Raw genomic sequence first — 22,133 nt, forward strand, 5'->3', positions numbered from 1 at the left:
GAGAGAAAGCTGTTTACCAAAATTACCTATATAATCGGAGGGGATGAATAAGGGCTGATTTAAATACTTCAAACTTCACATTTCCTTCTGTTGTAATTGAATGGGAATTATATGCATATTTAGGAAGATCATAAACCTGAGTACAAAAGACTACACACAATGGGGCTTAAATGCAAATGCGAGACTCCCTAGCAGGTCTATATATGGGAAACGGTACTCAGGTGATCGTTAAAGCCTGTAGGCCTCTTGTTTTTGTATGAAGTACATGGTATACTTCTGTTACGAAGCGACTTACTGTATACTACTATTTACGTATCAGTTACTGTCCCATGTTTTGAACTCTGTAAAGTGTCCTGTCTAGTTCGATAGAAAATATGAATGATATCTATAGAGACCTTATGAAACGGACAGGTAACTAGGATGTTTGCTTAGAGACGACTAGCAATAGGTTTGCTGATGTTGTTGATGTACAACTGCATGCTTACCGTTCGTAAAAGAAATGGCATTCTTCTTGAAAAATATGATATCCCAAGTACATGTACAAAATTTGAATAGCAAAAAACTATAAGGTCGAGCAATACTGCTCTGAATGTGAATGCTAAATAAATTATGGATAATTGTATGTATTTAATGTATTTATATGTACACAACAAAAACCGGAATGTCCTATTCCTATGATCTACATGTATCTCATGTGATCCTATTGGTATCAATGACTTTTTGAATGCAAGTATGGTAATGTTCAGTTTTGCATATATGGTTTACAAAAGTCTCTTTCTTGAGCCTTTTCCTACAATTCACATGTAGGTGTGCATTTAAGACTGACATGTTTCTTTCCAATATGTAATAACATTGAATACTAATTTAGTGAGAGAAGTAAAAAGTCCAGCATATGTGTAAAACTTACAGACTGAAATCAGATTCAGTCATAATTTATTATCCGAAACGTGCTCTCTTCATTACAGTAATATGTTTTAGTCATACACAAGTTCGATAGTGACGTTGCCGCCGCTGTGACTCATGCATATTTTGTAGTTTGTCGCACTGTAGTAGTTCAGATCGCTGGTCGGTGCGTGATGTCCGGCGTCATACAGTGTATAGATCCTTTTCTGTTGTGAAAATGAAATAGAAACACGTACATAATGTACAACTGTAAATGAAAGCACAAATCAAATCACGTTACGTTATGTGTAAAATCTATGTAAAACGAATATTAAACATCTTCATTTAGAATCCGGGTTAAAATAAGTCCTCAGTATCCCCCTTGCCTGTCGTAAGAGTCGACTAAATGGGGTGGTCCTTCGGATGAGACCGCAAAAACCGAGGTCCCGTGTCACAGCAGGTGAGGCACGATAAAGATCCCTCCCTGCTCAAAGGCCATAAGCGCCGAGCATAGGCCGATTTGCAGCCCTTCACCGGTATTGGTAACGTCTCCATATGAGTGAAATATTCTCGAAAGGGACGTTGAACAATATTCAATCAATCAATCTTCATTTAGAAGATTATACACAAGTATTTGTTGAAAGGATCACATATAGACAGCATTTAAAGGATTTAGGTCTAGGACTAATGACTGACTTGAATGATCGATGACGGTAGATTCAGGATTTAATGGGGCGGAGTGAATACAGGTTTGTTTTGGTGGGGATTTGTTTTACAGAAATGAGAGATATACTGGGGCGGAGTGACTTAAGCTTTTTCGGGAGTGAGGGTTCTTGAAGAGAGGGTGTAATGGGACGACTACGATGATGGAGTAAATTTGGATTTTCAAAAGTTAGTAATTGGATGAACTTTATTTTAAATTTTAAAAAGAAACGAATGGTCCCTAGAGGTACATGTACCTCACAAGATGTCACTCAAAACAATAAGAATTCATTCAACAAATGTTCACCATCAGAGACACAACATGTTCTGAAAATTACCGGGTGACAATTAGCACGTGACAAGGCTGCCATGTTGTAACTTTCGTATTTATTACTACTCTATAAATCTTTACAGCATGTATGTTTTACTAAGGCCTGCAATCGCTACTTTACTGACCCGTTACACGTGAATTCTGACCCCTTACACGTGAATAATTAAGCAGTTTCGGGGGTATCCTTCGTATCTCGTCATTGAAAGGAGACGTGTTTTGAATTACAGTGTCAGCTTCCATACATTTTGTACATAAAACATGTAGGATGGTGCAACTAGGACCTATAACAAAAGCTTTGCAATTTAGAATTTTTCATTGGCAAATTTAACATAATTGTACTAAAACGTAATCATAAGCAAGAACCAAAAAAAAGGGGGGGGGGGCTCACAGACATCTTTCACACCACTAGTGTGAATCCTATTCTGAATCAACTGTGAACCATTGTCCTAGGTTTCCCCGGATTGTGCTTGTATGTTTTAATAATCACTAGGAAATAAATTCGAAATTTTCCTCTCTTTTTTTCTCATAAAATATCTTACCTCAATTTCTAGAACTTTTTCGGGGTCGTTGATGGCCTCTCTGTCTGTGTACGGTACATGGTAACACATACACACTCTGTTTAGTCTGGTGTTATGACCACAGCACAAGTAATGCTAAAACAACGATGATCCTTAGTGCTGACTTTGTTAAACGAGATTGATTTCATTTTTTTTTAAATACATAAAACAATAGAATAGAATTGCAAACTTTTTTAGTATATGTATCTATACCACAGATGATAGAGAAATCAGATTTTATATCATACAGTGGATATACATATATTGTTATACATTTTGTATTTTAAAAATGTAGATGTATGTGTAAGTCCAGCACATTCAAAGCAATTAGCGGTACTCACGGAAACACTATCGTAATAAAATAGTGAATTGCCATATTCGTAAGTGTCCGGTAAGGGTGGTGTGGTGGTGGTTGGTATGGGGGTTGTGGTAGTGCGGTGGTGGTGGTGGTGTTGAACCCCTGACGTCAGTACCTTTGTTGTTTGAAATCATTTTTTTAAAAAATACGCCATATTTGTTAGAGAGCGATTTCCAAGTTTTTACATAAAATAATTTGAAAGATATTCAACGATCGTTAGAACAAAAGTATTCGACATCTTCCATGCCTGAACAAGAATGCAGAGAAATCATATTTTTCAATAATGGTCTTTACGTATGCGATAGCAAAGTATATTTGAAATAAAGAGATACGTACTAGCAGTATAGAAATACAGAGAGCGACAAATGAAACGCTACCGACTGCCATGACAGAGCCCGAATCCCAGAACGCATGCCTTATCAAGGAAATAAATTATTTAACGAGGAGAACACAACCAATCGGACAGTGGCGTTTACCCTAATACCTCAGACATTTCTATTCGTTTGTGGTTTTACATTCAGTGAGATGTTCTAATTTCACACATACGATATATTTGATACAACAAATGATGTAACAAGAAACATGTTCCTATTACTTATCCATGAATAATGTGTCCTTTGATTGTTAGTGCATAAGAACTCTATGCATGTGTGCCCTTCCATTATCAGTATATGAGAACTCTATTGATAAGTGATCTTCACTTATGTGGGAATTTCTGAAGACAAGGGATTTTCCATTCATTACAGAATACTTGTTATCGACTGCAACTTTTGATGTTTCAAAACAAAGAAAACATTTTGATTTATGATTTAACACATGGAGCCAGACCTGCAGATGGACAAGACCTATATAAAAACAAGTTTAATCAAAGCTGATAATTTGCCTCCCCTTTGTGGTTGTCTCCTCGATGAAAGCAATGCGGTTTTTTAATTTGAACTGTAAATAGACGATAACATGATGAAATAGCTCTGCAGCTTCTCTTATTGTGCTGTGTGGTACAACAACTCATCAGGGAGCATGCGCGATAGGATTGACCGTCTCATCAGGGAGCATGCGCGGTAGGATTGACCGTCTCATCAGGGAGCATGCGCGATAGGATTGACCGTCTTTCCAGAAGTTTCTTGTAAGAGAAGGTAGCAGGTAAAACAATTATAATAAATTAATTTAACATGCCAATGAAATCTATTGCATATTTTTGGGGATTCACAGGCGATTGCTTTCCGGTCACCTGAGACGGTACATAAGTCTAGTTACAGAGTATTCCGTTTCTATAGTAATGTAGTTTCAGTGGTACTATTTTTCATTTTACTTTGTTCATTGTATTTATTTATGAAGCATTCAAACCTGTTGTAAGGAAGGAACAAGTTGCCCAGATTAATATATCATATAAATCACATAGACTGCAACTGATTTTGAACTGAACGCAGGCTGGCTACTGACGAAGAAGTTGATGTTACAGGGGTATTAACAGTGGCGTTAAAAGTCAGCATTTCGCAAATTCTCTGGTCGTTATAAAGATCTAGTTTGCCTTATAACCTGTTTGACATGTTTCATACCGATTGTTAGGCCGTTCTTGGCACACTGATATTAACTACGGATTACTTCGTTTACCTGATCATGACGTTGGGATCACGGCGGGTGTTACCGTTCGACAGGGGATGAATACTTCTCCTAGGCACCTGATCCCACCTCTGGTGTGTCCAGGGGTCAGTGTTTGCCCAACTATCTATTTCTATTGCTTATAGGAGTTATGAGATTGATCACAGTTCGTTAACTTCACCTTTCGTGTACAGTGTTCTGTTTCCAAAACAAATTGTATTTCCTGAGATATAAATCAAAACAATTGCAAGAAATGTAAAAGTTCGAATTAACTTTATTACAATCGTACAACTGTAAGTTTGAAAACATCATTTGCATTACTTGTTAGCTCGTGTATCAACATGCTTATTGTATAACCTACAAGCTAGAAACAAATGGCTACTCTACCAAAATCTACAAACGCACCGAAAACTATGATACGAGATATACATTTAATCGGTCTGAAATTATCAGAGTTTACTAGGCAGATAGTCCTGCATGATATGGGTAATGAAAACGAAAGCAACTCAATAGCAAGTTCAACACTGCAAATTAGAATCATTTTCTTTCATAACATGAACATAAGAAAATCATGGTGCTTTGAGGTAATAAAGATTTTGAATTATGTTAATGATATGGCACACCATGCATTTTAATAATTACCATTCATTTTCATAAAAAGAAACGTTTTACATCGCTGTACTTGAGTTAATGAATCTATTACATGAGTAACAGCAAGGGTTAATGAGTGCAAAAATATAGAGGAGTTTTGCAAGACCTACGAAGTCACAAGATCCCGAGCATGCCAAACGTATTATCACGTGACTCACAATTATACCTAGTCCAGTTCGATTATTCTACTAATCTGATACTACATGTAGTATACGAATTATGTCCAAGTATTCTAATATTAGACTAATTCTGTACGAGTATTTATCATAAGTTTAGTAATTCCTTGTACTATTTGTCGCATTTTCATCTCCAGTTTCCTCTTTTTCTTTCTCGTCCAGAGTAGTATTTAAGGACCCTTTACAAGCTGTTATGTCACAATATTCCCATTCAATTTTCTCTTTTGTGGTAAAACACCACGGTCTTTTCCTTCGCATCCTAAACGGGTTCCTACAAAAATTGTGATTCCCTAGTCCGTCTGGGTTCACTTCTGACACGATACCACCGAGAAGACTGTGTCGATGGGGGTATTTCGAGTTCCAGTTCTGGCAGGTTATTCCTGACATCGTGTGCGCAAGCTTGCCACGATAATCTCGCCCATCTCTGAACTCTAGAGGTAGGCACTTTCCTACAAGTAAGAAGAATGTGAGACACATTTTGACAGGAAAAATTCAAATTTGAAATACTGAAAGTTGATAAATTTGAAATCTATTTAAAGTTTAGTCTATACAAATACTTTATTGAGAATAAAAATTTACTATATGACAACTTAGAAAGGTTAAAATCTCGATTCCTAAAGATTTTGTTTTTTTGCATAACGTCTCTAATACATACTTCTTGCTTTCCTTTCACAGATAAAAGAAAACGTGTGGTCCGGAAGCTGAGAAACCGATCCAGTCCACGATCCTTCCCATGTAAAATCCTTTGACGATTTCTTTCGTCCCAGAACCATGGTAGAAAATCCTTCCGGGACACTGCCATTCCAGGCAGTATACCTCATAGCTATAGACTTCCGGCCCTCCCCATTATCCCACACAAACGTATCATTTATCCGGCGTGCACCGGTCCGCCATACTGTCGAGTTTTTGTACTTATTTTTCAGGTGCTTTTTTAGGAATCTATCTTCACTCGCTGTGTTAATTTGAACCAATGTACTGAAAGACTTTTTGCAGGCTCGCTGTGCCGCTGCATACTGCAGTTTAGGACGTGGCATAAACATATAGCAACCCCGTTTGTTTTGAACCCATTTCTTTGGACAAACTACAAGTAAAATACGGATTCTTTGGTCAAATAACTATTGGTATGTATATTTGATATAAAAAAGACTTGCAGAATCTAACCTATCTACTCACTCATTTCATCATTATCTTGCTTGCGGTTGCAGAAGTATATATCTCGCAGCTGCGCAACATCAATGTTGCTGAGGCCGTCCCGCTGACCAATCCTGAGAGCTAATTCCTTCCCTATACCTATTACCTACGATATAAAGGTGAGCGTACGTTGTTATGTCAAGAAAAGTATAAAAAAAAAAAAAAAAAAAAAACAACCAAAAAACATCACAGAGATACACAGGGATATGAAAATCAAGCGACAATCTACCGAGCAACTTTTCCCAGTGTATAATTATATCAATAAGAAATCACCTGCCTTTATTGTCCTGAGTCCATTGTTGGTGAATGTTCTTTCGCTGTAGTGCATGATGCTGGAATAGTCGTAGGAATAACCTCTCGAGTTTGCTATTGTCTTATTTATTTTCTCAAAGTCGGCGACATAGCGAGGTGATATGTTATCTACAGCAACCTCCACGTAGTTGTCTCTGTCATACCGTGCCTAGTAAAGAAAAACAGGAAACGATGTATATATCTATGTCCTAATGCAAACTACAGCATGTTTTGTGTTGAGTTCTTAATCCTCAGAACAGACAAATAATAAATAATCTTTTTTTTTCTAAATCCGACATACACAACAATGAACATTAGCTATATATATTACACTGTAGCTATTTTACCGACTTGTTCGGAAACTAGCGCTAGGGGTCATTTTGCCCGAAGGAAACCCACGTGTCCGAGCGGGTGACCACCATACCCTCTCACATGCAACCACCGCCTATCACGGGGATCGAACTCGGGTCACAACAGTGAGAAGCTAGTGCGTTAAGCATTGCACTACTCGAACGCGCACAATATGTGAATGTGATTTGTTCCTTTAATCAATTGTGGTTTCCGGTGGTAGGTCATTTGTGGTTTCCGGTGGCAGGTCGTTTGTGGTTCCCTGTGGTGGTTACATTGGGTGTTCGGGAAGAGTAATGTTGCATGTAACACATTAATTTTGCTTCTCAGTGGTTTTACATGGATGTGAGAGGGTATGGTGGTCGCCCGCTCGTACACGTGGGTTTCCTCCCAAAAAATGACCCCCTAGCCCCGACATCCATGCAAATCTGTAAATACTGTACCTATGTAGCTAATATATAGCTATTGTTCATTGTTGTTTGTACGGTGTATGTGCGACTTTAAAAATAAAGATTATTATATATCATTGAGTACCTGCTCGTGCCAGAATCCTAACGCATGCCCGATCTCATGCACTGCAGTGCCCATCTTTTCACATCCGCTACCCAGACTCAGATTCTGCATCCCCCCTACTCGCCCCACATTTGACCAGCACCTAAAACGTGTTAGCAAATAAAGCTGAACTTACAGAGCTGAACATTGCACACAGATCCTGTTCTGTTTCATATCACAATCTGAATGTGTACGAAACGTGTAGATCCTGCTCAAAGTGTACTGCATATTGAATATTACATTGTGAATGCAATTGCAGGAAGCAGATGAAAGGTGAAGATAACGAATAGTGATCAATCTCATAACTCCTATAAGCAATACAAAGTAGAGAGTCGGGTAAACACGGACCCCTGGATATACCAGAAGTGGGATCAGGTGCCTAGGAGGAGTAAGCATCCCCTGTCGACCGGTCACACCCGCCGTGAGCCCTATATCTTGATCAGGTAAACGGATTATCCGTAGTCAAAATCAGTGTGCCAAGAACGACCTAACAATCGGTATGAAACACGTCAGACAGCATAAATAGATAAAATCTCAAACAAAAATTCGTTCGTCATAGCTAAATAAGTATTATTATTAACTGTATACTTTATCAATATGACTTTGTCTCGTCAGAAACAAAAGGTTTTTTTTTTAACAATAAACTTCAAAAGTAGCTGCAAAACCGTAGCTCACATGTTTTGAAAATTTGTGCTGGATGGTTAGTGAACTACAGTTCCATTCACAAACAGACCGTAACGGTTGTGCATGACTAAGGCGTCTTACATTGTAATTTCAATGTCATCATATCAAATTTTCTTATGCCCTAAAACAAACTCCTAAACGCTTATTTAGGGTTTCCGGTTTTGACTGATGAAAGGTGAAGATAACGAACAGTGATCAATCTCATAACTCCTATAAGCAGTACAAAATAGATAGTTGGGCAAAGACGGACTCCTGGACACACCAGAGGTGGGATCAAGTGCCTAGGAGGAGTAAGCATCCCCTGTCGACCGGTCACTGATATGTTTAATTACGAGTAGACCACTCTCGCCTTTTATGCTAACCATTACTTCACAGTTCCAATGTTACGATTCTCAATACCTAAGTATCATTTTATTGACATGGATTAACAATCCAGGTTACCATCTCTCTGATCTCAATAAAATACCGAAAGAAATTAAAGAGAGTCGAAATGACATGCAACCCAATATGACAATAACTTGGAAGTGAAATATTTCGAAACATTTTTGAATTTTTGCTTTAATTAAATCCGAAGGGTGGCTACCAAATGCATATGATAGAAAAGATACCATGGTTGTAAAACTTTAGAATTCGACATAGGAATACATGTTTCTCTTAATCCACTTGTACATTGCAGTTTATCGGACCATGGTTAGATTCTGTAGAAAATTTAGAATACTGTGTGCCACTTTTGTTAACGATATCATGAAATCGTATCTAATGCATCATGACTTACATGTAGCCTGTATGGATTATCCAGAAAAAGCAGCGGATATCATGCTGCTGGCACTTGCTTTACTATACATTATTGACTGTAGGTTTTTACTTCATGTATTTTTCTATGCTCGTTTGGAAGTTATAATGTCACAAAACAAACTACAAAATTACAAGGACTGGATATATATGTTTATATCAGTTCTGTTCGTCCGTTCCACCCACAAAATATGTCGATACCGAAAAGGAAAACACAAAAAACCAAAGGCAGTCGTATATAATTTGTTCAGAGTTAAACAATCTCCTTATTTCCAAGGTGTGGGACCACGTAAAATTGTCAATATGTATTGTATAACCTTAGAAAAGTTTACATCTGCTTATCAATGGGCGTTAATAAACTTTGAATTACTGTAAAGGTATCAGTTTTTCTGTTTTGCAATACAGAGCGATTACATGTACCGACGATTTAAATCAAATAGAACGCAGAAGTGAATATATATAATTATATACCAAGTCTAACATCCATACCCTGGCTCACTGATGAAACGAACATAATCCGGATTTTTCTTCCGCCTCTTTTTGAATACTATGCATGTCTTGTTGGATACGTGTTCCATAGCTTTTTTTGCAGCTTTCCGGGCTAACCTGGCTGGTGGAAACAAATACATACGATACTGTTACAGAAATATGCTATCATTTAAATCGCGTTCTCAATTTTAATTTTACGTCGTGCGAGGGTACACAGAGAGAGAGAGAGAGAGAGAGAGAGAGAGAGAGAGAGTGAGTTACGGTTTGTTCAATATGCGAAGGTTTTCATGCATCCTGACAACGTCAGGGGTCCTGAGTCCAGTCACGGACACGAGTGGACTTGGTACCCTTGACCTTGTGAGGATGGTCTTCATTTACAGAAAATTCAAGTTTACCGAACCTTTGTGTCATCGAGAGAGAGAGAGAGGATGTATATATATGTTGGACCTTTGATTGTGTACATTTACCCTGATTTCTAATAATACATGTACCATACTCGTCACGCTTAAAGTGTATGCAAATCGATCGTACAAAAATACCCAAGCCATATATTTGTAGTTGGATGGGATTTTGATGACTTCCTCTAATATGTACTATAGTGTATTGCTACAGATGTACATTGTATGTAGAACTCCAGATCCCCGACTTTCTACTGTAGCCTCATCTGACCATAGTGTCTTGGATTTTAATCCAGCATAAAGACTCAGTTGACCAATCGTACCATGATTGTACTTTCCCCTGCATTTTAGTCCGAATTTTTTACAAATTGGAAAAGAGTCCAGACGTTATAAAAATGCAGTGGTTTTGGTAACGCTGTCGACATCGGTATGGACCTATATGTAACATTATGTGAGAATGAAAAGTTGAAGACAACGGTCGACGAAAAGAAAACAAGCGACGAAAGCTGTATGTATTTGTTATGTATTTAGCGTGTACGATAATTAGCGGGAATTATTTACTGTGTAATTCATTTTCTAGTTTTTAAACTCAACATAAATTAACCCATAACAATAGACAATTTGCGGTGCTTTTGATTTAATAAAATGTCTCTTGCCAAAGGCGCTAAAAATAATCGCGTCAAATTTGATAGATGTACAGTAATTTTCCATCAATATCAACTGCCCTAAACTCATTATTGCTTTAAGGATACCTTAAAGGTTTTTTTTTTTTTTTTTTTTTTTTTGTAAATATGTGCGATGGATTCTTCCAGGGCACAGTTATTTATATTGCCAGAAAAAATGTATGATTTTTTTCGTTCGTAAGGTGAATTGCAATACTTTCATGACGACTTTTCAAATTCAATTAGGAGATAATGAAATCCTGTGGAAAGAATTCCAAACATATGAATAGCTAACAATTAACTATTCCAAAGATCGTCTGATTTCATTGTTCATTTTGTGCGAATGTTGAAATACTATACACCATTATCATCATAAGGTCATTCAAGTGAACAGAATAATATGAAAATTCATATAAAAGGGGAAAAAATCGGTCGTTTACTAAATACACTGAATATGATTATCCATCAGATTTATCAGGGCGTGAAATGACCCGATTACAGAAGTATTATCGAGGTGAAAGTGTGTCATTAATGTGGTCGCGATTACACCTGTATGTAGAAATTTCACGAGAAAATGAAGATCAAATTTCGTTGATTTCAATGATGAAGTAACTAACATTTGCCTGGATGCTAACAAGTTGATAATTAAGATTTACGAATTTCCGGCCAAATGTCACAAAAATACAGAAATGAACATGATATTTCCACAGTGAGTTACTTCGCCTGTGATTTTCAATACCCGTATTTTAGTATGCAGGAAATAGACAAACTCAAAGAAAATTCCAGTTGATGTGCTGAAACGGCAGCAATCAAATGTTGATCACCTACATTTTTCTCAACTGGAATTTTAACCACCAACTCAACTGGAATTTCAACCACCACCTCAGGTGAAATTTTAGCCACTTGGAATTCGTTTTTGCGCAAAACGTTACCCGTTCTTGGCTGCATGGTTGTTGTTTTTTTAACTCGACCCGAACCCTCTGTGAAAAATTTATGGTGATTTCGCATACTCATATACATGTACGTGTACGCGCATGTCATAACGATTCACGACACAGGATCTTTTCTAAATTTATCACTTTTTCTGGTAATTTATATTCCATATATTATACTACCGTCTTTCGACCAGATTTCCCACACTTAATAATGACCCGAATAACGAGATCCACTGTATGTAATTCACAAACTATATATAGAAATGAAAAAAGTTACTCACAAAGTGATGGGGCGAATTGATAATACATAATCCCGTCTTTCCACAAGCGATCTTTCATCCGGGTAGTCGCTCGTTTTCGGCGTCTTTTGGAAGTTCCATACATCATGTCTGCAGCCACTTTGTCGAGGACGATGTCGCCGTTATAAAATGCACTCTCGCCTGAAAGGTATAAAATCATAATATTACATACATAAATGGCGCGTGTTAGATATGAAATGAATACGTACAATGTGAATAGATTGTCCTTTAGGAAATAGCAGCGCTAGTCACCAAATACTACTCTTATTTTTGAAAAGATACCCATGTATACTTTAAAATGAGATTAGCTCCGATGTTTTGATTAATTTTTTGAATAATTGGATTTACCTGTTCCTCTGGGCTTGACACGTTTATTTTCCCTCATATAGCATAGGGATGGTGGGCAAATACCTGAAATTGATTTAAAATATTCAATTAAATAGATTATGATACTGTCATAAAATATAATCCAACGTCTCGTAGATTTATAAGCATGTTGATATATACAGAGATTAAATGAAGATGATTGTATTAAATTCACTGTGACATGGGTAATTTTTTCTGTTCGATATGGATACTTTCACTTTTGATATGCTTTAGTGGTTAAAGTTACGAAGCAAGATGCCATTGAAGCATTAATTTAAAACTTCTCATGGTCCGTTTTGGTCAGTGTTATTAAGGACACCTGTCAACATCCCACGGAACACACATTCTGTGGTATTTATCTTCATGATTTATCACTGTTTGAAAATGTCCATGGCTCTCAATAAAGGGACCTTTAGAGGAAGATAGCAATATTAACTTTACTGTACAAAGCTTATATTACTATGATAATGTTAATTTTAGTCCACGTCTTATGAAACGATAGTTCTACCGGTAGTTTTCTAATACAGACATTTTTCAAATCAAAATGAGTACACGTCAATTATAATTGATACAATGTAGCTCTCTGAAAATTTATTGATTAGCTAACTACAGTATATAGAGAATGGTAACATCGTGATGTACCGAAGATTTTTCAATACAAAACTCAGCTGTCAGTCGGAGCATTGATGGTATCGAGCTAAAAAGAAAAGCTCGGAATGAAACATGCAAACTAAAATTCAGCCAGTGTGTAAATGTTTAGAAAACATTATCCACATACCAGTTATATTTTATAATTGGTGGTAAGATAAACACATCGGTGATTTGCACTGAGAGAGAAAAGGCTTAATAAACACTTATTTATTTCACGGAGATAGCCATCTGCAGCTTTGCAGGAACCCGTTTCAGTTGAGTCGATCGTCCTAATTGAACTAACCATGTTCAAAGTATACAGTGCCGTTTTCATTGATAACACAGGAATTTACATGTTAGTTCAATTACTTTTCTTCAGTGTCTAGATTTGTTAGATTTAAATTGTAGTGATTCAAAAAATGTAAATGTTTCCCTGAAAAAAGCAGCTGACTTTTGTTCATGTAAATTTCAGTTAACAACAATAGCTTAGTATGTCAGTTTCGGAGGCTTTAAAAAGAAAAAAGAAAAACTAAAATCTTGAACTCTCTCAAATTTTGAAATATTTCAGATGGATAAAAAAGCTTGTGCATATGAATTGTTTGATCCGCCAATGAAGTTTTCCTGTTACTTACGACTGTTAACCTGCCAGAAGTCCCAGTATTTGGCGCGCTTTCTCAAGACTGTAATGATGATTTTGGCCGTGGGTATATCCCCTCTCACGTTCACTTGGACGGACGGTATGTAACGTGCATTTGAAAAAGAAGAAAATCCAGAAAAGATACAAATAAATATTGCAAACTCCCATAGTGTCATAACTCCAAAGCTGTACGTTAAATTCCAGTCGACGCGCGGTTGTTGATGTTGGATGTTAAGCTGGCAAAGCCTATAATCCTCGTGTGCATTAGTTATGTTATTATAACCCTCTTTTGCATGTTCTGTATGAAACTGTTTAGGCCACCAGTATTTATAATAAACCCCACGGTGAATGGGGTAGATCTACACTTCTCATTTTCACCAGAGTGAACGAAGTACACCTCTAATTGTTCCTTTTCTGACGTCACGGATTTTTCACTGCAGTAGTAAATACAGCACCTCATTCATTCGGAGTTAATAAGTATCGGAAATGCAGGGTACATTTATGAGAGCTGCGAGCCATGTCATAGCTTTCTCGGTGGGACTTTAAACCCTATTATTAATGACTACATATATATGTTCCCTGAGAGCAAATATTGACGTTTGGACATTATGGATGGTTCATTTAAATTGGAGCGGCCACAACTGCTTGTCTTGACCAAAACTTTTAAGATAAAGGGCTTAAAACGTCACTGGAATCATGAAGGCTTTCACAGATAAATTCAGATCTACTTCGAACAGAGGATATTGGGCTATCTATGCAGGGTGGTGTCTCTACACCTTGAAGAAAAATTCAAAATTGTGTACTCCCAGAAAAAAAAGGGTGGGTGGGGTGATGTTCACGAATAGTACTCCATGAGATCCGGTGATTTATTTTGCCATTACATGTACAATATTATTTTGTAAGTTGACCTGACTCTTGTGAGGTCAGAGACGCATGTGTTTTGTTCTTGAGCTAATTAGCGTCGGAGTTCGACCCTTCCCTGTGATAGACCTACATGTATAATATAGCTGAATCGTTTTTCCTCAAATCTCTGTACCGCTTCACTTCTTTGTGATTAAGTGTTATTTTGAATACGAAAAATATTATTCTAGGGATTTGGACAGTGTAAAGAAAACATACTGAAAGGCGAGGAAATTGTGTTGAAATGCTTCAGCAATCTAGAGCAAAATGCGTGATTATGTTAGCTGAAAATATTAGCTATCTTAGGAAGGCTTGAATTAAACCCAGGGTGGTGTAAATCTCGATTTTATTTTGTCACCCGAAAGTAGATTTGAAATAAAAGATATGAACGAAAACATAAATATTTTCAGACACTAATCTTTTCGTCTACAAACTGCAAAAATGTATAATTAAATTCAGGTGCAACCCAATCTTTTTTCCAGTACACACACGTGCGTGTACGTTGTGAGTGGACGAAGCTTTGTCAGAGGATCTGCATGTACACTGTTTTCATATCAACGAATTCTAATCCCTCACCAACACCAGAATCCTCCACACGAAATCTAGATCCCAAGAACATGTTGTTTTTATATCTTACCCTCGTGGGAAGAAATGATAGATTTATATTAGATTTAAAGATTTTTTTCTTAGATACATGCATGTATTTGCTAACGCTTTTCGTAATATCCTACAGAGAAACTATAGTATGAATGGACAGTTACAATTTTCCTTAAGAATTCAAGTACTTATAAGCAGTTTGTTTACACTTTAAAACCCCTCTTGCCAATTCTGTAAAAAAAAAATGTTTAGTGTGTCAATTGAGTTGGAAGCCCCAAAAGTGCGAGGGATTGTTGGAACATTGGGATTGGGTTTTATGATGTGTTGCTGTGCTTCAGATACCTAAACATGTCACACATTGGTCAGAAATCCCTTCTGTTAAGGTAACGGAAGACCTTATCCATAGCATATCATTGTTATTCTCGTTAAAAAGAAAGCAACAAATTTGTTTACACTTTACATTCAAGTGTATAAATATTTATATCACATCAATTCTGCATTATTGAAAGAAACCCCCTGAAGTGTGTGGGATTGTTTGTTTCACATATAATTGCATGTACCTGAAATGGGACCCACTTGCAATTCAGTTTAATTAAAATTCAAATGTTATAGTTTTGTACTGCATAGTCAGATTTCCCATTTAGAATTAAAACCCTTTCTCGTGAGGACAAATGCAATTCAGTTTGAAATCCATTAAGTTTATATATGATCTTGAGTTTCGTTTTTTTTTTTTTTTTTTACTATTGAGGGTACTGTAAACCGTTTGATTACTAATGATAAACTGCAAATGTTAATATCATTACATGTATTAACAAAAATGGTGTAAATGTATATATAGAAGTTATCCGTTGGAATAACTCTTTCTGGGACCATGTAGTCGTTTTTACTATGTATAATCTGTAAGGGGAATACTGGAGCTGTAGGTACTAATTCGAATGACTTCCTTCAAGTGTTTGTTTGTGTCAAGCATTTTAAGAATTACCCGTGGTGTGTAGGATTAGAGTCCTGTGTCTATATCCCATGTCCCCCAGTGTGTCCTCATTCCCCCAGTATGCCCTCATTCTCAATATGTCCTCATTCCCGGGATGTCAAACACATAACTACGGGAACGTGTCTGCCGCCTTATGAAACCAGCATCAACTAGTATGGGATTCATTAACCTTGGTAATATTTAAGAAATAAATTTCATTTTTGTAAAAGAAAAAAAAATGCACTACTTCACGTCGGCATACTTCATGAAGCGCATAAGCTGTACTTAAAATGTATGCAGGGGTGAAGCGCTGCAGTTCATACCTTCATGCATTTTTTTTTTAAAATGAATTTTTTATTATTATTATTTTTATTATTATTATTTTTATTCTTTTTTTATTTACATTCTACTTTAATTTCTGTCAGAATCCTCAGCCATTAAAAGAGACGTCCTACATTTATGAAGATTCATACGCGCAATGATCACAACAACAGTGCATTCATGAGGAAATGACAATCATTACACTATGTAAAGATATCAAAGGCAAAAACATTTAAAATGTAAATAGTTGATGGTATTTCTATCAAGACGCGTGGTGTACATTTTTGTTTGGGTTTGTAGTGAATCTATAGAAGTGGAAAACTAAGGCCACACAGTAAAACAGTGGGGGATATCCTGATAAAAATCTTCAACAAGCAGCTTTTGTCGTCCTTAGAAGACCATGCTATTTCAAGATTGCACAAAAACAGAGCTTTACGGAACAGGAGTGTCTCAGTTCCCTCTCCGATTTCTGAAGTTTGCACACAAGAGACATGGACATTTTACAGGTCATGACGACAAAAATGACAGGGCTACATTTGTCCGATATTAGATTTCATGATGTGGGAATGTTACGCAAAATATATCTTCATAAATCAAGGAACGCACAAAAAAACACGTTCTTAATTGAAATTAAATGCACACCTGTGAGATTGTTTTCGTCACGATGTATGAGCCTCCCGGACATTGGACAAAATGACATGTTGTAGATCTATATACTGTACTAAATATATATATAGCGGGAAATACTACATCACTATTTAAAAGTTTACCCACATTAGAGTTTACAGATATTTTAATGTGTCACTTTGCACATCATATATTGTATTTATTCTTACTTACTTTTCTGATAAATAAATAGGTTCCGGTTAGATTTAATTGATATCACAGTGTTACAGTCCGACTAATGGTAAACTTAATCCTATACATGTATCAACGAATCTATGCAATGTGACTCTAGTACGTGTTTCAGGCGCGTAATAAGGTCTATACACGGATATACCAACTGTAGTATCACTGTGTCAAGATTTCGTGAATATGCTCAGGAAAATGATTGATTCTACAAAATTTTATATCATATTGAACAAAGAAAGGTATAGGTCAGTATGTCCAACATTTCCCACTAGAATTTGGATAAATGTTTGAAAGTCGCCTTAGCTACAGTCTATTGTGATAAAATAATCGTGATTATTCAAACGTGGCTATTATTAAAGGAAATCGTATTATTTTCTTTCTTTTTTCCCCTCATTTTCTCAACGCTACAACACTATCCATAGAGCAGTGCTAGAGTAAGCATTCCATGGCGATGCTCCAAGCAGGCATTTCCCATACTGCAGTAACAGACTGTGGAAACTACGCACCTCCCATACCTCAGTAACACAGCCTGTGGAAACTAGGCACCTCCCATACTGCAGTAACAGACTGTGGAAACTAGGCACCTCCCATACCTCAGTAACACAGCCTGTGGAAACTAGGCACCTCCCATACTGCAGTAATACAGATTGTGGAAACTAGGCACCTCCCATACTGCAGTAACACAGACTGTGGAAACTAAGCACTTCTCATACTGCAGTAACACAGATTGTGGAAACTAGGCACCTCCCATACTGCAGTAACACAGACTGTGGAAACTAAGCACTTCTCATACTGTAGTAACACAGATTGTGGAAACTAGGTACCTCCCATACTCCAGTAACACAGACTGTGGAATCTAGGCACCTCCCATACTGGAGTAACAGACTGTGGAAACTTGGCACCTTCCATTCTGCAGTAACACAGACTGTGGAAACTAGGCATCTCCCATACTGCAGTAACACAGACTGTGGAAACTAGGCACCTCCCATACTGCAGTAACACAGACTGTGGAAACTAGGCACCTCCCATACTGCAGTAACACAGCCTGTGGAAACTAGGCATCTCCCATACTGCAGTAACACAGACTAGGGAAACTAGGCATCTCTCATACTGCAGTAACACAGACTGTGGAAACTAGGCACCTCCCATACTGCAGTAACACAGACTGTGGAAACTAGGCACCTCCCATACTGCAGTAACACAGACTGGGGAAACTAGGCACCTCCCATACTGCAGTAACAGAGACTGTGGAAACTAGGCACCTCCCATACTGCAGTAACACAGATTGTGGAAACAACCCAGAAAACAATCTCTGGACACGTTTTCAAACTACTGGATCGGCTGTTGTTCGCCCCTGCAGTGGCAGACCCAGAGTTACGGCCCCTAGAGAAGACCTCACATTCGCCTGCTACTTGTACATACGCGGAATAGATACCGCCTCAGAAGAATTAGTGTTCGGGTAGTGCGGAACCGGCTGAAACTTATGCTTCGCTGATTGTTGCAGTGCTGAATGCAGGAAGTGGTCATATACGGTCATACCCAAGGGTAGTTTGAAGCATTATCAGATGTTTATTTATGCATTAGATTGATTCCTTTGTGAACACTATTACCTTGTGATGATTACGAAATATGTTTGTAATTGTAAAATTGTTATCAGAATTACAGCAAACCGATCTCTCTCTCCCTCTCTCTCTCTCTCTCTCTCTCTCTCTCTCTCTGGTTCAGCATATTTGCATTTGAAGATTACATGAGCTATCTGTATAGAGGTCCAAATACAAATGCCAGCCGCCAAACACTTATGAAAAGGTAGCCGACAACCGCTTTAATTTTCATTGCCAGTTTTCTTTTTAAAGAATCCATGCTGATCTTCATTGCTCAATGAATCTTTAAATGTAGTGTCTACTGTAAAGGAACATTCATTTTAAAATCCAGCATACGGGATAAAGCCTTGCCAGTATGCACAACTGTAGAAATTCACACGTGTTTCTGACTTGGAGACATTCACCCTTCTAAATTCGAACAGCTCTGTTCCTATTCACTGTATGATAAGAATATATACAGCCCCGCTATCCATCGATAAATCTCCAAGTACAGTTTTGCTTTAAAGAGACAGTACAGCTCATTTTCCACATTTTAATAAAGTGTTTTTGAAAACACGTATTGATAAAATGATAAATATCATATCGATACTGACAATTTTGAATAATAGGGATGCAACAATTTACTCTCAAATGCGCTTTGAAGATCGTGCGGAATTCAAAGGTTTCTTCATGCTGACTCGGACTTTTGAATGCTTATTTACATCACGTGGTTTTGAATGACAGCAAAGGTGTTGTGTAGGAAATTATTTGTGAATTCCCCTTCAAAGTTGTCCACACCTTTCAAGTATAAGATTATTCCCTGCTCCTTATAATAAATAATTATATAAATCATTGTTTCAACAGAAACCCATCCATGTTCCAATTGACCGATGTTTTTACAACTAACACGTGTCGTGTTCAGATAAAAATAGCACTTACTTTTAAAACAGTGTCTTCGCGGCTTGTCCCAATGGCAGAGTTAGGGGGGGGGGGGCAGGACCCCCCTCCCTCTCGCCACAAATTGTGAGTGAAAATCCAAATTTTGCACCCAGAAAGCCGATTACTTTGGCTAATATTTGATTTTCACACACCCCTTTCAGAAATCCTAGATCCACCACTGAGTTACAATCGTTTCTCCTAGCCCTTTGTTTTCCAACAGTCATACTGATTGCAAGGTCAATTTTATTTCACATATGAGTTTTATCTCATTTTATTTTAACCTCTTTTCTCACAGAATCTGTCAAAATTCTGGACCTATCCACTACACTTTCTCTCATGGACGACATGCTGCACTGTTTACTGTCTATGCGCATGCGTCTGAAGACCGAAAGGAGGAGACTCGATATTTTTTTGTATAGGCCATCAAAAAGTATTAAATTTTACGTTAAAATGAGAATTTTTGACTTTAAATAAGTGTTATTTTCGCAAAGTTCATACATTCAACAATGCAACAAAAATTGAAAAAGCGCTGGGAAAATTGTGATTTCATGATTTTTACGCAAAATGAGCTGTAGTGTCTCTTTAAACGGTCTAGGATCTTTCTGAGGTTGAAAACTCTTCACGGTGTATACTGATCAAAGGTCAGCGATCTCTTGTACAGAACTAAAACATTTTAACAGGAATCATTTGACAACAATTTCAGAGTACATTCTGTAATCATTTTTCATACAACCAGGAAGAATCATTGATTTACTATGTGTGCATTTAAAGTATCGCAATGTGGGTATTATCTAAATTCTGCATGGAACTTTATTCTCACTGCAAGTTAAAGTCGCGAAAATAAAGCTCCCGTGAATAGAATAGTTGCAGAAACGCCAGTGTGGGTCGGCATTCTTCGAACGTGCATGCAGCATTACTTTGGTAACGAAGGCCATGCAGTAACTAATGTAAAACTATAGCTGTAAAGAGTACGAGTGATTGAGAAGTACGTCCAGTAAAGTTTCCTGTTCATGAAATATATAGGGATCACGGCGGGTGTGACCGATCAACAGGGGATGCTTACTCCTCCTAGGCACCTGATCCCACTCCTGTGGTGTCCAGGGGTCCGTGTTTGCCCAACTATCTATTTTGTATTGCTTATAGGAGTTATGAGATTGATCACTGCTCGTTATCTTCACTTAGCAGATACATCATTATGTACATACTTATTTGCATCAACCTTTTGCTTCCAGGGCTTCCTGCGATTTTGTCCGTACTTTGAGAAAAGTCCTCACTTCCTTGGCTCCTATAACGGAAGTCACGTCACGATGCAGGACAAGGGCTGCGTTCAAGATCGTAGCGGCTAGCCTATAGGGGCTAGGTATGGTGGCTGATTTTTGTGCCATTTTACAATGTGATAAATGTCTTTTCGTTATTTTGAGGCGAAAAGTAGCCGCTATTTTCATTGTGTCGTGTTTTCATTATTTCGAGACCAAAAGTCGCTAAATATCGTTTTGTTGTCTTTTCGCCTCGAAATAATAAAACGACGATAAAGTGTAAAATGACACAAATCAGCCGCCATACCTAGCCCCTAGGCTAGCCGCTCCGATCTTGAACGCAGCCCTGGACAATAACCCCTGATCAGACGGAGGGAACCCGAGTGTTTATCCAGATAAATACACTATATAGATTATTTCATAAATAGACGTTTTATTGACCGGATATTTTTTACATTAATTTCAAAATCTACATTCACTAACGTTAGTCGACCATAGAAATACATCTGTAGAAGTAAACAGAAAAACCAAGAAAAATACCCTCATCAACAATATCAAAAGTTACTGCTGTACCTTTGAATTCTTTTTTATTCATTTATTTGGTCCTCCTCCCCGTGTCTGCAAGATAGCATTGTACTTGGTATATGGTACAGCGATCCTTAATTGTTCTACAGTTAGAACAACCCGCGTATACAAAGAGGAAAAGCCTAATGTACAGCTTTGATAAACTCTTCAATTGACACACCATTAAAAAAGGGTCCCACAGGTTGACAAGTCACATTATATCATTCGCACCTGCTAAAGGCAATGTATATTGCATAAGGGAAGCAATCCGACGGGCAATAGTATATTTAGTTACAGAGATTTCAACAGTCTCGTTTAAAGTCGGCATTTCAAAAAATTAATTGCATGGTCCTTTTGATCGTATTTAGAAATACAACCTATCATTATGTCGAATGCAATCTGACATGTTTCATACCAATTGTTAGGCTGTTCTTGACTAAGGATTACTCCGTTTATAGAGCACATGGCGGGTGTAACAGGTCATCAGGGAATGTTTACTCGTCCTAGGCACCTGATCCATTTGGATATGGGCCACAGCACAGATATGTCAGGCAGTGTGCTAATTTAGAACGAACACTTTTCTTACTGAGTTATCAGGCAATGTTCTAGTTTAGATCCAACACA

At 37.5% G+C, this 22,133-nt stretch overlaps 3 protein-coding genes across 3 annotated transcripts; all 3 read right to left on the minus strand.

Moving 5' to 3' along the window:
* Positions 1–891: 891 nt before the first annotated feature.
* On the minus strand, positions 892–21,472 carry LOC125676078 (uncharacterized). Its single transcript, XM_048913970.2, has 5 exons — positions 21,450–21,472; positions 3,167–3,245; positions 2,814–2,945; positions 2,455–2,568; positions 892–1,109 (listed from the first exon to the last, which is right to left on the minus strand). Coding segments are annotated over exons 1-5 (462 nt in total). The 5' UTR covers positions 21,452–21,472; the 3' UTR covers positions 892–974.
* LOC125677527 (uncharacterized) lies at positions 4,692–14,232 on the minus strand. Its single transcript, XM_048915635.2, has 9 exons — positions 13,526–14,232; positions 12,246–12,308; positions 11,880–12,038; positions 9,604–9,724; positions 7,621–7,741; positions 6,725–6,907; positions 6,430–6,553; positions 5,912–6,337; positions 4,692–5,705 (listed from the first exon to the last, which is right to left on the minus strand). The coding sequence occupies exons 1-9, from the start codon at positions 13,704–13,706 to the stop codon at positions 5,353–5,355; spliced, it is 1,731 nt and encodes a 576-aa protein (XP_048771592.2). The 5' UTR covers positions 13,707–14,232; the 3' UTR covers positions 4,692–5,352.
* Positions 5,353–18,112, minus strand: LOC130053625 (uncharacterized). Its single transcript, XM_056160991.1, has 8 exons — positions 17,995–18,112; positions 12,246–12,308; positions 11,880–12,038; positions 9,604–9,724; positions 7,621–7,741; positions 6,721–6,907; positions 5,912–6,337; positions 5,353–5,705 (listed from the first exon to the last, which is right to left on the minus strand). The coding sequence occupies exons 1-8, from the start codon at positions 18,110–18,112 to the stop codon at positions 5,353–5,355; spliced, it is 1,548 nt and encodes a 515-aa protein (XP_056016966.1).
* Positions 21,473–22,133: the final 661 nt, after the last annotated feature.

The sequence above is a fragment of the Ostrea edulis genome, chromosome 3 (genome assembly GCF_947568905.1).
Source record: "Ostrea edulis chromosome 3, xbOstEdul1.1, whole genome shotgun sequence".
Lineage (NCBI taxonomy): Eukaryota > Metazoa > Mollusca > Bivalvia > Ostreida > Ostreidae > Ostrea > Ostrea edulis.

Excerpts from the sequence above, each read along its gene's own strand:
- LOC125677527 (XM_048915635.2), bottom strand. The coding sequence starts at position 13,706 with ATGACACTATGGGAGTTTGCAATATTTATTTGTATCTTTTCTGGATTT. Across the intron at positions 9,725-11,879 it reads TCAATTCGCCCCATCACTTT|CCAGGTTAGCCCGGAAAGCT; the intron begins GTGAGTAACTTT and ends TGTTTCCACCAG. Across the intron at positions 5,706-5,911 it reads CTGTGAAAGGAAAGCAAGAA|GAAAGTGCCTACCTCTAGAG; the intron begins GTATGTATTAGA and ends TCTTACTTGTAG.
- LOC130053625 (XM_056160991.1), bottom strand. The coding sequence starts at position 18,112 with ATGCCTAGTTTCCACAGTCTGTGTTACTGCAGAATGGAAGGTGCCAAG. Across the intron at positions 9,725-11,879 it reads TCAATTCGCCCCATCACTTT|CCAGGTTAGCCCGGAAAGCT; the intron begins GTGAGTAACTTT and ends TGTTTCCACCAG. Across the intron at positions 7,742-9,603 it reads CGTTTCATCAGTGAGCCAGG|GTGCTGGTCAAATGTGGGGC; the intron begins GTATGGATGTTA and ends AACACGTTTTAG.
- LOC125676078 (XM_048913970.2), bottom strand. Across the intron at positions 2,569-2,813 it reads TTTATTACGATAGTGTTTCC|CATTACTTGTGCTGTGGTCA; the intron begins GTGAGTACCGCT and ends TCGTTGTTTTAG. Across the intron at positions 1,110-2,454 it reads AAAAAGTTCTAGAAATTGAG|AAAAGGATCTATACACTGTA; the intron begins GTAAGATATTTT and ends TTTTCACAACAG.